General features: G+C 44.0%; 1 protein-coding gene across 1 annotated transcript; it reads right to left on the reverse strand.

Moving 5' to 3' along the window:
- Positions 1–1,537: 1,537 nt before the first annotated feature.
- On the reverse strand, positions 1,538–16,325 carry LOC102684054 (mitochondrial carrier homolog 1). The gene is made up of 12 exons (XM_006628524.3): positions 16,048–16,325; positions 13,501–13,585; positions 13,019–13,125; positions 12,552–12,629; positions 11,740–11,797; positions 10,869–10,920; positions 10,701–10,760; positions 10,237–10,330; positions 9,845–9,892; positions 7,924–7,991; positions 7,232–7,307; positions 1,538–5,844 (listed from the first exon to the last, which is right to left on the reverse strand). Exons 1-12 carry the CDS (start codon positions 16,303–16,305, stop codon positions 5,770–5,772), a joined length of 1,059 nt encoding a protein of 352 aa, XP_006628587.2. The 5' UTR covers positions 16,306–16,325; the 3' UTR covers positions 1,538–5,769.
- Positions 16,326–16,371: the final 46 nt, after the last annotated feature.

The raw sequence follows: 16,371 nt of genomic DNA on the forward strand, positions 1-16,371 counted from the left end.
AGTTTGGGACCGCTTGTGTTAAAGTCTAACCCACCCACCTATGTGGGGAGAATCAGGAAGTACACACAGGAGATTCAGCGCTGATTGGAGGAGAGGTATGTTCCGTCCTTATGATGTCACCAGAAGGCTGCAGGAGCCCTGGCCGCCGCAGAGGTCGCTGTTGCACCGGGAGTGATACCTACTTTAACTGTTCCCACGGACCCTCAGTATTGGGACTGCTGTTACAAAGTTTTTAATGTTTTAGTCACACCTTTAATAGTATTGTGATAGCTGTATTTTAAAACATAAAATGTCTTCCAATAGTTGTCTTTTTAAAATCTAGTTGTGTTTTTAAAATCTAATATATATATATATTAATTCTCTAGTATATACAGAAATCAAGGTAAAAAGGACAGGTGAGGTTAGATATTATAAAAATTGAAGGAAATCATGGGCAAGCTAAGCGTATTTGTTAAATAAACATGATAACACTGTAAAACAAGCTAAATGCCAGCAGCCATATCACCCTGCAACTCACAACTGGCAGCCTACTGAAGCTAAGCAGGTGTGAGCCTGGTATGTACAGTATGTGGATGGGAGACTTCCTAGGAAAAACTAAGGTTGCTGCTGGAAGAAGTGTTAGTGGGGCCAGCAGGGGGCGCTCACCCTGTGGTCCATGTGGGTCCTAATCCCCCAGTATAGTGACAGGGACACTATACTGTAAACAGGCACCGTCCTTTGGATGAGATGTAAAACTGAGGTCCTGACTCTCTCTGGTCATTAAAAATCCCAGAACGTTTCTCGAAAAGAGTAGGGGTGTAACCTGGGGTGTCCTGGCTAAATTTCCCATTGGCCCTTTCCAATCATGGCCTCCTAATAATCCCCATCTACGAACTGGCTTCATTTCTTTGTTCCCCTCCCCACTGATGGCTGATGTGTGGTGAGCGTTCTGGCTCACTATGGCTGCCGTTGCATCATCAGGGTGGATGCTGGGTGGGGGTGGAGGGGATCCCCATTACCTGTAAAGCGCTTTGAGTGGAGTGTCCAGAAAAGCGCTATATAAGTGTAAGCGATTATTATTATTATAAAAGGACAGCAGAAGTTAAGAGATTTCAAAAACAAGAAAACATATGTTCAGCTCTGCTCATTAACATCTGTGTCCAATCGTCAGTGTATCCACTTCCAGAAAATAGCTCGATTTTTCTCAACACGTGGGCGACGCTGATCAAAGAACCAACACAGGACTGGTTCTGCAAAAAATCAAAACGAAAAGAGGGGAGAAAAAAGGCAAATGACACACGGGCCAGTGGGAGGGGTGTGGCCGAGTTGCCACACAAGAAATATTTCCTGAATCCGAGCCGTGACTCATTTGTGCTCTGCTGGGAAGAGAGCTCGAATTAAATATCAACGCAGATAAGGGGAAAAGAAGAGATACTAACCGGCCAGGGGCTGTCAGCGTGCTGGCCAATTTGAGTGAAAGACACGCCGTGTCCATTTTCATACAGCAAGGGGAAATAAGCAAAGCCAGAGGAAACACGAGCCCCAAAAACAGTTCAAATGGTTTGCAAAAAAAAAGTTTTATTCACAATTCAGATTATTTCCCCCCATTTCACACACAGTCAACTAATGCAAACAATACAAGCCAGTTTTGTCTTACTACGGGGTCTCTGCGTGGCTCCGGGTTTCCGGGCTCGGTCGCAGGGCGGGCGGATCCCACACCAGCGACGGGCTGACCCGATAGAAACACCCTGTCTGATCCAGGCTCCGAGGTGGAACAACTAAGCTACTCACGACAAAATAAAGAGAAACCCAGAGATGTAAACAACAACTGTAAAATACTAGGATAAAGGAAAAAAATTGAAAACCTGTAACAAGCATTCCAAAAAATGCAGATGGATTTCATTCCGGCAAAAAGCATAAATTCAGTTTCAAACCCTCTTAAAACTTCAAGACTACTCGACTCAACATTTAAAAGCCGATGACAAAGGTTACAGCGCAGCGTATTAGTGCTCACAGCGTGTTTTCAGACTGAGCTCACGGTAACGAACCCACAGAGCAGTCCGACACCAGCACGCAGGTCTGGGCTTGTCGCTTGATGACATTATTTTGATATTACTGGAGGAAAAAAGAAACATTTTGCCCATGGAGGGGATTTGAGTGCTTTTTCAAAGGTCATATATTAGCGATCCTTCACAGGATCACAAAGGAGACTTGAGCTGTTCCAGTTCAACAACTAGAACAAAAGAAGCAAAATCCAAACAGAGCAGAAAAGCTCAGACTTCAGGGAAATCTGACGAAACTGCATCCATCAACACCTTCTCAAGGCAGGAAATGCCACAATATTTTTTTAAAACAGGCAATCCCCAAAAAACACACGTCACACTGTTCCCTAATATTTCAACCTGTGAAACAGCATAAAACAAAGCTATTAAGTTTCTTTAATTGTCATATTACTATTTATAATACATGCTTTTTGTATCTTTTCTTGATCACTTTTAGCTTCTTTGAATACAGCCCAAATAAAAATACCCTACTTCCCCACCCCAAACTGTAATTCATTAAGGAATACAAAACGTAATTAAAATGATTCGGAAGTTCTAGTTCTACATGTGCAATACACTGTAATTGTTCATTAGGGTGTTTAATTGGCATAAAATGTATGAGCTTGGAGTGTTCAGAACAGGAGTCACCAACCCTGCCCTGGGGAAGTCCTGTCCAGCAGGTTTTCAGAACCATTTCTAAAGATCTGGAATAATTTAAGTGTGATCTGTGAGTTTTTCAATTAAGAAGAGATAATCTGGGACAATAATCTATAGGCTCTTCCACCCTCAGGGAGCTCGGTTCCTTTAATTGCACAAATTACCTGCTTCATCAATAAATTACTTACAAGCGATCCTAATGTTTTTTAGCAAAGAGGTAATTTAAGGTATCCTTCAAGACTAACTGGACTGGGACTCTCCAGGTCCAGGGCTAGAGACCCCTGTTTTAAAAGCTGGGTTAACAGACCCAGCTTTGCAAATAACTGTATTGGTTGTTGCATAAAAAATGTTGAGAGCATAGAGTCACTAAGAAAATCGTCTTCTACAGGAAGAAGGGGTACACCCCTCCTCCCAGTGTTGGGGAACGTAACTTTTAAAAGGTAATGCATTACTGGCACAACTTACTTGTCTACTTGTCTTTACTGTTTAAAATTAACAGCATGTTGGGGGAAAAATAATTTGGAAACACAGAAATTGGTAAATAATCCATTACCTCAAAATCATTCCCCCTGCCCCAAATCTTATTTACGCATGTACTGTAATTCCCCCTTACATAACTATTTGTTTTCTGTATATCACTGTATTGCATTACTTTTTAATAGTAACTGTACCCCACTCAGGCTATTTGAACAATGACTTCTCAGTCCTGTAGTCATACAAAAAAAGCTCTTATTTCCAAAACGGCAGTAAAAATCCTATATTACACACGGTTACTACAGTACAGAGTAGGATAGGTCTGATGGAATGGTGCTGAATGATGGCTTATCCTGTACTGTATCTGGCAGACAAGAGTGCACTTGTGTACTTTGGCCGTAGAGTAGTTATGTGAATAAACGGCCTTTCCTTGCTGACCCATAAAATAGCTGTCATGTCTCATCGAAGAGAACTGATGACCTAATTAGAATAGCTGACCTGCCAGCAATCGATGAGGGACAAGGATAGGGAGAGGATATTAAAGAGATACTGTTCACTGCACCAGAAAACCTGAAATAGCAATACTGACAGACCCATTTTCTTATTAGTGTTCCACACCCAAGCTGTTTGCTTTGTTGAGCTCATTAGTTAATACCTTAATTTAAAATGTGTCAGAAGTCTAGAAAGGGTAGCTTCAGAAAGCCCATGGTCCAGGAGTGCTGATGCTCCCAAGCAAATTCCCTCTCCGGACACAGCCCTTCTATCCTGGAATACCCCTCTCTCTCAACACACAGGAGATTCATGATACAGAGGACACAAGTTCAAAACTTCATAGACATGTAGTTAAGACCAAGGAAAGGGGGCACTTCTTTACCCTAAGGGTAGTGGGAGTATGGAACAGCCAACCCAGCCATGTTGTTAAAGCCCATACCCTGGAATCTTTCAGGAAATGGCTGGATTAGATTTTTGGATCAATATTTGCAAACTACCAAACAGGCTGGATAGGTCAAAGGGCCTTCTCTTTTCTATCATTTATTATGCCCTTATGAGAAAGGCTTGATTCTTGAGTGTAGGTCTAGGGCTTTGAAATTCTGTGACAGTGCCCATGAAGAAACTTCTCTCAGAAACACCAGAACTCCTTCACATGTATAATCTCAATCTGGCTTCAACCATTCTTGACTTCCTGAATTAGTAAAAACTACACTCCACACACAACAGCAAGCAAGTGGGACAGGCTATAATGGTGAAAAGTGAAACAGAGAGCTCAGCACTAACATTCAGTGTTTTACTATGTAGTTCTCAAAATGGAGGCAGAACAGAATGTATGAAAAAAAACAAAGCCCAAACCAGGCATTCCTGGCTTTTACGCCTAAGTCAGGGAGTTCACAAGCCAGGATAACATTGTCCAGCTCCTGCAGCAAGAAAAATTAAAAATTATAAAAATAAAAGAATAAAACTGGAATGAAAGGGCTATTTGGTCAATTGTAGGCCTGCAGAGCACAAGGTATTTAAATTGTGGTGTTACGATTTTAAGAAGACCTTTTCTGTTTCTATACTGTTATGTTACAGGAAGACATGCTCTGTGGAGTTTTACACCTGCCCCTCACACACACACAGAACCCGCAAACTGTTGCGCAGTTTGGCCTGACGTCTTTAGTGCTGCGTGAACGCGGTGGAATTTGTTACCGCAAAATACAAAAGCAATCGCAGGTGCTTTAAAAAAGGTAAGAATGTTAAAAAGAAAATGTTAAAAGGACACAAAGGAAATAGAATCTACCCAATTTATATTCCTCAAGTAAAGAAAACTCCCCGAGAGCACTGATGGTTCTCGCCCTGAGTCACAGTCGGTGCTCCAGCTCCCTTTAAAAGCTCCAGTGATGTTACCTCAGCATGTGGTCAATCAAGGTGAGCTCACAGCCCTCAAACACAAACGACGCACTGCCCATCAAGATACCAATAACAACGCTCGCTCCCAGCCGCTTTCTCAAGATCAGCACCTTAACAACACTCCAGGAGGAGAATCAGGGCTGCTCTCTAGAACGGCCAGCACGTTTTCTTTGCACAGAGAGCAGGTTGAGCCCTGCAGCCCAGAGGGAGCTCGCTCAAACCCAGGCTATTTCATGAGCACTCATCTGACTGGGATGGCTCGGGGGGGGGGGGGCTGGCGATGTGGCTGGGCGTGTTCGAGCAGGGAAGCACTGTTCCCTCAAAGGCAACAGGCAGCATCAAGCCTTGAAGGGGTGTTAGTTTAAGACACACGGCTCCTCCGGCAGGCAGAATCTCTCCTGTAAGGCACCGAGGAGACTGCAGCGCATCCAGAACACAGATTACAGACAATCCGGGAGTCTTTCAAAGGGAAGCACTGTCATTCCTGAATCTCTGGCACATCCCAAATAATAGTTAGAACAACATCAACACTGGCAACACTAATAGGGTTAGAGATAAGAACAATAATTCTTATTGTTAATGATCATTCCTTGCGTGTGTTTCACGTTTTTTGTTTCAGGAATCTCAAAGTGCTTTACATAGAGGAAGGGACCCATGATTGCGCGTGGGCTGGCTGCTGTCCTCCGGCCACAGATTGAGGTACCGGGTTCGGGGATGAACTCTGCCGGGTTCACTCTACAGACAGGACCGCCATCTCCAGAGGCACTCTGCGGAAAAAGAAGCTGGAACCTCGGAACAGCTGGCCCTGCAGAAGGGGGAACACAATGTTTGGGAAGGTCTGGGAATATTATACATCAACTGCAGCTTTGTTTACAGGGAATAAGGTTTGTATTAGGGGGTGGCACAGTGGCGCAGTGGTTAGTATTGCTCACTCTGCATTGGGGTCCTGGGTTCAGTTCCTGGGGTGCTATCTGTGTGGAGTTTGTATGTTCTCCCCAAGCTTGTGTGGGTTTCCTTCAGGTGCTCTGGTTTCCTCACTCAGTCCAAAGACATTCTGGTAGGTTAATTAGCTTCAGGGAAAATTGGTCCTGGTGTGAGTGTGTTTGCACTGTGATGAACAGGCGTGTCATTCAGGATGTATCCTGCCTTGAGCCTATGAACTGGATGAAGCAGTTAGAAAATGGATAGGTGAATGGAAGGTGTGCATTACTTGCATTGCCACAATCTAAACCGCAGATGTTCACTCCTGGTCCTGGAGGGTGGTGGTATCACTTAATTGATCTGCATTTTCAGTGGTTACAGGTTTTTACTCATTGCTTATTATCACAATACTACAAATCCTGATGGACTATGGCGCTCCAGGAGTGACCATCACCAATCTAACCTCTTACAAGTTGCATTTCTAAACGTTTTAACATTCTTTTGTTTTTAACATTCAATTCATTTTTTTCTCTTTTTTCTTTTGGCTAATTTTCTAATTACCTTTCTCCATTTGTTTAGCCTGGTAGAAACAGGTTATTAGTTTTGCTTATTTGGCATTTTAAGGAAAGAAACAAATATAATAACACTAACAATGATAAGCTTCTGAATAGAATTTTGAAAGTGGAACTCAAGGAGGATATAGGGTGGATGGTGGGGGAAGACAATTAGTGTGACACACTGGTCAGAAGCCCCACTGGCAGAGCACTGCACACAGAAGCCCGTGTTATTCATTTTCTTTCTTCTTATTATTGAAACAGAAGCCACAGCTTAGGTTTATGTGTTTATGTGACCTGGATATTTATCAAGGATGCAAAGACTCAGTGGGATTCCAGCACTGCAAGGAAGCCAGCTCCTTCTTCACAGATGAGCCACGGCTAGCTCTTTGTGCATTTTAAGTGCTGTCAGACCACAGTATGTCTTTACCGGCCGCTAACATGACTCCATGAAATTCTTTTTCATTAAGCCCTACCTCAGGTTAAACTTTGTATTAACTCAATCAATAAATGCAACAGTGAGACACGTAAAATAACAACATTCTAATCTTTTCAGAAAGTTGTCTACTATACATTTCTACATTTCCTAAGACAACATATACAACGGCTTTTATCTGTCAGATTTAAAGCATGGGGAGTGAGACAGAGAGAAAAGGCTTCTATACTGGTTTAAAATCTTGAGATTTTCCACAGAAGCTGCCCCAGCCTGCCCCTCACCTGCACACTCAGATGTCTCCAGCAGTGGGCCCAGGATTTGAAGATGGGGGAGTTGGGGGGGAGTCCAGTGGCCAGCCTGCAGGAGACACAGATGTACAACTGCAGTCCCGGAAACACATTCATACACAGCTGCTAAAAACTGATTTTAAAACATCTCTGAAACCATTAAGGGACCAAAAACAAACTTTGCAAATTTGGTTGAAAACAAGAAAGGTTTATTTTGGGACTCTGGTGTTTGATCAAGATTTTTTTTTTGCTTCCTTACAATAATATAAAAAAAACGAAACCCACAGAGGTTAGGCGAGGAATGAAGGAGGCAATAACCAGCCGGGGTCGGTTTGCGATGGCGACAGCTCATGACAAGGCCGACACACAGGGACAGGAAGCGTGCTGCAATTGTACCTGTGGGAGGTGACTGACTACAGACTGTAGCTTCTGCCTCACTTCAGGACAAGGATCAATTACAGTAATAGAGCCCTCGAGCCTGTCTGGTATTTACAGGTAAGCAAGACAGTGACGTAAACTTTAGTTCCACTGGGATTCCTGGAAAGGAAATTTCCACTGGCTCTACTAGGGCTCCTGGTGAAAGTGGGACTGGATCTTCCATTCCCTCTCGATTCCTCTTTCACAGTGGCCTGCTCTGCGCACAGAGATGAGCGATGAGTGCTGAACGAGAGAGGGGGCTCACTCACCCGCAGTTATTGACCGCCATCAGGTCCGCCACCAGCAGGAAGGGGTATGTGAGTACACTGACGGCAATCTGGGAGGGAAGAGGAATGCAGGCTCAATTACTCTTCTTAGTGCACTTCTCACTGTACTGTTTGTATTGTACGTATTGTATTATTATTGTATCATTCGTTACACTGTTGCTGTGTTGTCTGTGTTAAGCTGCTGTTGCACTGCAATTTCCCTCATGGGATCAATAAAGTATCTATCTAAACTGATCCAAAGGAAGGGGAAGGCAGGGGTGCCGGAGCTGAGCAGCTGAATGAATCCACCTTTGCCGGCCATTTCTTCAGGCGTCACAAGCCGAGAAACACAGCGGCTTGCTTTTCTCTTTTAAAATCAATACATTCAATTACTGTAGAAAGTCAATTACTTTTCACACTATAGGATCGCACTGGGGATGTCTGTAAGCACGTTCAAAGGCTGTTCCGCTGGTTCACACTGAGGTGGACTGGAGAGTGTTGGTCTGGACCAGCAGGCAGCTCACACACTGCAATGCAGCCCCACTGAAGAAACGCAGATCTGTGCAAACCACACAGGAAACCAGGTCATTCTCTCTGTTCTGAAAACTTCCCAACTAAGCCAAGCACTCTTTTTTTACTTGATGGGAAGTATTAAGAATGGATCCTACGTAACATAATGCAAAGCGAGAAGTTTGCAAGAGAAAACACTGAATTCAGTTGCAGCAGCGTCTGTACAGGACTCGACGGGCGGAATCCAGCTGCCTCCTGGATTCAGGGCGGTCTGCAGACAGGGCAGAGAGGGCTTTCACGTCTCTCCTTTGCCACTTCATCTGATCCAACACCGCAGTCCGGGACCATTGTGTGCCAGCAGGCTCCAGAAAGGGCAGGGTGCGGTTTTTCATTCGTCTGGGCAGCGATCCCTGGGAGGCCAGCATTGCTCACATTCCACCTTCCGCTGCCTCTCGCAGCGAGGCCTGCATTCCACACAGGGAAAGCGGGAGGACGCTGAGCGGATTAATTCCGCCGGATTGGCGCAGACCCTCTTAATCAAATTAAAAGGGCATTAGACCCGCGAGGAAATGCTGCCTCCCGAGTCAACAGAAGGCGGCCGGAGACACGGCCACGAGACTCTCGGCAGGGGCTTCCTTGCGAGATTTTCCTGGCAGAGGGCTCAGAGGGCTCACATCAGCACCCATCCATTCCCACTTATCTGCCGTCGCTTTAAGAAAGTGCACACGTCGCAGATGAGAGGCCATTTAACCCGATGTGCTCGTCTGGTTGTGAAGTTACTGACCAGGGGATAAAATCCAGCCATTTCTCAAACTGTCCCAGGGAACTGGCTTCAAAAACGTGGCTGGGCAATTTGTTCCAGGCACCCACCACCATTTGAGTAAAGACACCCTCACACCTGAAGAAGGCTCCACGGCCGAAACGTTGCTTTTTCAGCATGGAATAAACCTATTACTTGTTCCTTTGCAGCCTATGGATGCTGACACAGCTACCCACCTGAACTAAGACAAATTTCCTGCTCTTAGTGCATATAACCGCACATGTCCAACCATACTGACCTTTCACTGGATTGACCTTTCAGGACATTGAGTACTTGTAGAAATTATTTTCGATATCTCAGTCAAGGCCTTTCACTTATATGTGTTAGCATTTGATGTCTTTAATACATATCATCACAATTAAAGTTATAGTTAAAGAAGAGTAAGGAAAATAAATCAATTCTGTTACATAGGGTATCTGGTGCAGCGGTGAACATCCTTTTTAGATTTTTCCACCAACATCTGGCAACTGCACAGAAAAATGAATTTTGCTTGGTAGTGTGTATCCTTTTCCACAGAAACCCCTGCTTGATATACGATGCAGTAATTCAACTGAAATCCCTACAGGGAAAGGATGCCTGTGACACTGCACTTACCCCCATCACAAACTTGGTGTAGCTCCTGACTGCTGGGGCCTGGCTGAACTGAAATAAGGGAAAGAAAAACACTGCATGAGAGAAAAGGAATTACAGTAGTCTGCACACACAGTACCTTCGAGTCAACGCCTTGCTTTTACCAAGTCCAACAAAAACGATCTAAAAGGAATCTGCAGTATGAAAACTGGTGTGAAAATCTGTTTTTGTGACGTAAAAACATTACAAACCGCAACGCTAAGTACAGATTAATTTTGGATTCCACACATTATGGGAAATGAGAACACAATGCCACCGAGTGTCTGAGAACCGAAGTAGCAAGTCCCTCCTCTCTTACACAGCAGAGCTGAAATAGGGCATCTGGCGACCCCTAGTGGACAAAGGCGCAAACTTACATTGTCATCCACAGCGTAAGTGTTGATGAAGTGAGCCAGCAGGTTACAGCACCACAAGAAAATGACCTCCCCAAGAACATGGGGGACCAGCCCGCTGCAAACACAAAGACGAAAGACACGTACATCATACACTGATTCACACAGACTTTAAGAACACATCTTTACTCCATAAAACATGGCAATGAGATATGCAGCTCCAGAGCACAAAGGCTCCAAGCGAGCAGGCACACTTTCTGCTATTGATATTAATTACAACAATTGCTTTTCACTAATCAAAATAAGTTAAAAAAATACCATAAAATATTAAAGATAACTGCTGCAATGTGCAACTGTGCTGAATACGTATGAAAAATCAATGAAGTTTTGAGCACAGAATAATTGTTGTTTCTTTGAAGGTAAGAAGGCCCCGGGATGATTTATCACAGCTAATAGATTGATCGCCTATCGGATGAAACTGGACTTACACAAAGAATCCCGACACGCCCTCCTCTTGAAAGATCTTCATAATGGAGCTGAACAGACCGCTGAGAGCAAGGAAGCCAGGCACAAAAGAGCGAAAAGCATTCATTTAAAAAACCTCCTTCAGAGAAAAATCAAATATCTTTTAAAACAGAGTGATCTGTGGGACTCACCTGTACTTTACCTCTCTTCCCACAAACTGAGCCATGCACCGCACTGAAATGACTGACAAAGCAAAGCCTTCATTAAAACCCAGGACAGCAATGTGGTGGTGATGACTAATGTCTCTTACTGCACACCCTGCGCTTAACTGAGAAATACCACAAGTCTCGTGGATTTAAAGGCTGTTACCTGTGCCATACCTGATTCTTCAGCCAGGTTTGCCACAGGAGCAGCTTGTGAGGACAGACTAATCCAATTTTAAATGGATGTCCTATACTTTCTCACATTAAAAGTGTTTAAAGTCACGTGAAACAGTGCAACGCAGGAGAAACCTACAGTACAAACAAGATTCCAATTGCAAGAAGAGAAGATTGGCAGTTTATTCCTTCACTGCTCCCCCTCCAAGTTCTGTGCATTCGAGTGGCCTATTTGCTGATCAGGGCTGCTTTTAGCAGGGCTGTTAAAAAGTACCATGCCTCTAGCAAAAGTGATATGAAGATTTAAACAGTAATTTATGGGCACCTAAACAAGTCACTTTGACTTGGAACACATTTTATTTGTAATTGCATGCATTACAGGACAGCTTTGTATGTATTTTATTGCTTGAACAATACAAATGAAAGAGTCAATCCACTCGATAATGGCATAAGGTGATTTGATAAACTGATCATTATCAGATCATATTGTATACTTTAAAAATGTTTTCCCTCCTGTTAGGAGATGTGACCTCCTGTAAGGTGTTTAAAGACAGGAATATTTGGAAACCTGAATTAATGAGTATTAACCTTCTCTCAAGAGCCTCCACTGGCACACAAGGGCTGGATTACTCATACAGTTAGTAGAGAAAAAGAGACCAAAACAAGACCACAAAATCCTTCTTACCGTGGAATGGATGGGTAGCAATCCGCGACAGACACTGGACCACCATCTCGTGTGAGGTCTGGAAGCACAAGAGAAAAAGACTTGAAACACAGTCTTGTGCTCAAGCCCACTTTATCTTGCACAACATCGCCCTACGCTGGCAAGCAAGGAAACTGCTTCCTTTAAGCACCAAGCACTGAACCAAGGCAACCTGCTCACAACTCAGCACAGCAAACCTAGTCTGCTCACTTACGTACAAGAGTGAAGTGACAAACTGCCAGAATTTCAGAGAGAGCAATCTTAGAGGCGTTAATTCTTAGGTCTGTGCTAGGAAAAAGAATCAAAGATGTCGCCATAAATGATAGATAAAAAGGCATTTTACAGATAGGTCACTAGCGTATTGCTGCACACTAAAATGCATTACTGTACTATAAAAATTTAGAACAGGGGTGTAGCTGAGGTTTTCTTCAAGGGTTTAAAAATAGTGCATAGTTTAACAAGGCCTGATTACTGATTTGCCTGATAGGGGTATCTGGGGCACTGCAGGATGTCACAACACCCCCATTGCTGAAGACTGGCATTAGTTTTGGATGGGATATTCTCTTTAAAGAAATTTGCACATGGCAGGTTAGTCCTGGCAGAACAATTTTGAGAAGATGAAAACTGGAAACTCCCCCCACCCCAGCAAGATTCTCCTCATTTTTTATGTAAGCACAGGAAGCAACATTTACAGAGACGATCGCCCATTGCAACTCGGATTACTGATTCGCCCTTCTGAGGTATCTGGAGCGCCTCAGGCTGTCACGTGACCCCCATTGCTGGAGACTGCTCACCTTTTTGACCACTTTCCTGAGGGACGTCTTGATGTCGTCTTTGTTGGACACATGTTCCATGTCTTCTATGGGGATCACCTGCACCGGAGAAGGAAATAAAATGAAACAAAACACCGATAGCTGTCATCAGAACTTTTCTTACTTTTCTCCCGGGCATGGCAGCTCTTTAGGAACTTGTTTGGATAAAAGAGTAATTGGTTTTCCACAACAACGCTGTAGTGCACCTGTAGGTCACCTCAACACAGCAACAATCGGCTCTGTCACAAAAGGTTCAATTAAACAATTAAGGATTAATTCAGTAATTAATGTATTGAGAGGACCAAAGTCTTGTATTGACATGGACAGGATGAACCTGGGTTATCAGGTTACTTATCCATGCTGTAACTACTGTATCGTTTTATAAATGTATATTGCTACCCCCTGCCGCCATCCCAAGAACAAACAGCAAAGCAAACCTCCTGGCTCACCTGTTTGACTTTACTGCGGACCACGGTGGATATAGCGCTGGACACAATTCTGGGACACAGGCCACGGAAAAGCCCCCTCTTTCCATCCACCTGGACAATGTGCCTGGCTATGACATTAACACAGAAACTTAAAATACATGCTAGATCACTGCAAAGTGACATCTTGCATTCAGTTGCTTGTCATTCTCAAATCATGGTACATATGTGAGTGCAGCTTGGAAGGACACGTGGCTGTCAGATGTATCAGGCTGCCTGCTGACAGGCCTGACAACAGAGGTTCTCCTCCAGTGTGTGTAGTCCACAAGAGCCTACTCTACAGCACATCAACACACAGACGCCCGCTTCTCCTCTCTGAACTCCTGCAATGATTCCCCCCTCTCCATGCCCTTTTCACTCTGGTTGTGCAAGCATACAGGAAACCTGTCGCACCTGTGGGATCAGATTCCCATCTCTCAGGAAAGAAATGGGGAAGGCAGACCTACCGTAAGAGAAGAATCCTGGAAGATACAGGACTTTCCTCCCAAACAGGTTGGTTCCTAGTTTGGGAGGCTGGGGCTCATGCCCAACCTGAAGAGGAGGCAATGAGAAAGATCGCAATTAAGATGAAGTGCATGACTTCATATCACCATAAGATTTTCTCTTTTTTGTTTTCTTTTTATTTTTTAAACACTTAGGTCAGGGCAGTGTGCTCTGGATTGCTGTGCATTATTTTCCCTGCTAACTCGCCAGTTCATGAAAAGATGCCTGGGGAACAGCAACATTTTAATTATGTTTTAAAACACAAAATCGAAATAAAACAACAAAATCAACAAAGAAAAAATCATACACACTGTCATCGGTTCTAAGATAAGAAAAGGTATCTTACCACATTTCTGCACTGCTAAAACCACAATCTAGCCACATTTCTTTTCAGAAGAAATATAACTACGAAAATAACACAGGATCATAACACACAAAAATTATGAATTAGAAAAAAAACAACAAATTGCAGATAGTGCAGACTATTACTTTCAATGGCAAAAATAAAGAACACACCAGTACTGTAATCACACAATAACCAATCTTAGTATCTTTAAATTACAGTTTACGTTACCTGTGATAATGGTATCATTGCATGCACATAACACCTGGCTATGTATTTAGAGGCTTATAAAAAAGGTTCCAGATGGTATATGTCAACTACAGTACACTGAGGTTAATAAAATAGCCCGTCATAACAACTTGTCTAATCAAAGAGCCATTGTTTTAATTATTATTAGAAGTTACTGGGACAGTTGTACTTTGAAGAAGACACACTGCAGTTCTTCACAGGCTTAAAACTAACCATTACCATCTGTTGTTTAGTACAGGATTAACCAACCTGGATTTTACAGACAGGCAGCCTTAAATAACTGAAGGACAGAGAAAACCGGTTACACCTCCTTATTAGCAAAATAATTAATCCAACTGAACTATTCAATCTATCTGGAAAAGAAACAACCATATAATTTGGCTCTCCAGGACCGAGGTAAATCTCCCAGATTATACTGTAGAGCAGGACTGTCCTAACTTGCTCTTGAGAAGCTGCAGTCAGAAAGGATTTATAGGGTCACTGTAACTTCACTGATTTCTAAACACTTAGAAAATGCAGGGGATTTGATGAATTAAGCCATTTACAGGTTATGTGAAATGAAAACACCAACGCCCTGTAGCTCTCAAGGACTACAGCTGGTCATTCTGGACTGCGGAAACTGCAAACTCACATGTTCCAGGTCTTTACTGTTTGATGGCTTCAGGGTGATCTGTAAATCATGCTGGACTGTTGCTCTCCAGGACCAAGGTTGGCAGCCCCTGCTATAATCTTAATGATGAGTCTTAATTCAGCTTCATACTGCCAGGGTGGGGGGGGTTTGCTGTTGCCCAGATATTTTGTGGATTGAAAAGTGACCCTTACATTTAGCTTTTATGAACATTTCTACCAGCTATGGACCTCAGGCCCCATTAAATCACTAGAGCCTGCATGACTGTCATATAGGAACTGAGAGCATGACACAGAGGTGAACAAATCCACCTCATTTTGTTCTTCCACCTCTGCTCTTGTTGACTTTTGGCTAATCATCATTCATTCATTCATTAGACCATCATATCATATATCATAATCATGTATTAATTGCTTTCTAAAGTTCGTCAGCCTTTTGTTGATTTACAGACCCAGAACACTTGCTGGATTGTGGAGCTCCATGAAGATCAGGGAAACTGAAAGGAAATCTCTTCTCTTTATCGCCCGTTCAATTTATGACCGAGAACGCTGACAGCATCTGTATGTAATCTCCGCAAGAAGACGAGAAACAGCAACTAGCGTAGGCGGGCGGGCGTGACACATTCCTGGGTTATTATAAAATAAACAGTATCCAGAAGGGCTGTGGATTAAGATTCAATGTACAGATTTGGGTAGATCTCCAACCGAAGCGCAGCCGTTTATAAATTAGCGACAAAACAGAACTACGACACGAACGTAATCGACTCCCTGTTGTACTTGGGTGTCAGCGTGAACTGCATGTTCACTACGTTAGAAACAAGCTGACGGCGTGACATTTCAAAACGTCGTAGACAGAAATCAAAACGTTATTTATGAACACCAGGCAGTTAACTACAATTCCGTGACAGCCACAGACGGAGCACAGTACTCGATCCTGCATTTCTACAACTTCTTGTGAAGATCAGCAGACCCGGTTTTCGGTGCTGTGGACTGGAAAGCGCTAATGGCACAAATCGTTTTCACGTTTCGTACACTACGTGAGCGCTGCGACTCCCCTCCCGGTGGCTAAGAGCTCATCCACACCAGCTCGGTTGCGCGATATCTCTCGCTCCGACTGCGGCACAATGTAGGGTCCCTTCCGCCTTCTGACCATGGTATCCCAATGCTCCCTAAACTGACACCCCCATTTCTCCGACATCCGACATTCTGATTTACGAGATTCAATTGCACACCATGACACCACAAAAAAAAACAACAACACAATACACATCCGAAACGTATCCCGCCGTACCTGAATGAGGAGCTTGACATATAGTAGCGGGTGAGTGATCGCCGTCACCCCGGCCCCCAGCAACACGATCGCCGTGTCTATCTCGGCTGGGGTGCCGCCGATGCCCGCAGCGCTCCCTCCCCGGTCGGGCCGGGGGTCCCTCCGCACTCCCCCGGCGCCGGTCAAGTTCTCAGGGGTCACCATCTCCAGTGGACGCCGAGACGAATCGCCACGACCGGGCTGTCTTGGGGAAAGGGGTGGGGAGAAAAACAAACCCATGTCACGTGATCGCCAGATGAGGCGAAAGGAGGGGACTCGACGGTCGATCACGTGATCGCTGCTCTT

The sequence above is a fragment of the Lepisosteus oculatus genome, chromosome 5 (assembly GCF_040954835.1).
Source record: "Lepisosteus oculatus isolate fLepOcu1 chromosome 5, fLepOcu1.hap2, whole genome shotgun sequence".
In the NCBI taxonomy this organism is placed as follows: domain Eukaryota; kingdom Metazoa; phylum Chordata; class Actinopteri; order Semionotiformes; family Lepisosteidae; genus Lepisosteus; species Lepisosteus oculatus.

Bases quoted from the DNA above. Each gene is read 5' to 3' on its own strand.
- LOC102684054 (XM_006628524.3), bottom strand. From the start codon at position 16,305: ATGGGTTTGTTTTTCTCCCCACCCCTTTCCCCAAGACAGCCCGGTCGT. The intron at 13,586-16,047 runs GTACGGCGGGAT...CCTCCTCTTCAG, and splicing joins ATGTCAAGCTCCTCATTCAG to GTTGGGCATGAGCCCCAGCC. The intron at 7,992-9,844 runs GTAAGTGCAGTG...CTTCCCTCCCAG, and splicing joins ACACCAAGTTTGTGATGGGG to ATTGCCGTCAGTGTACTCAC.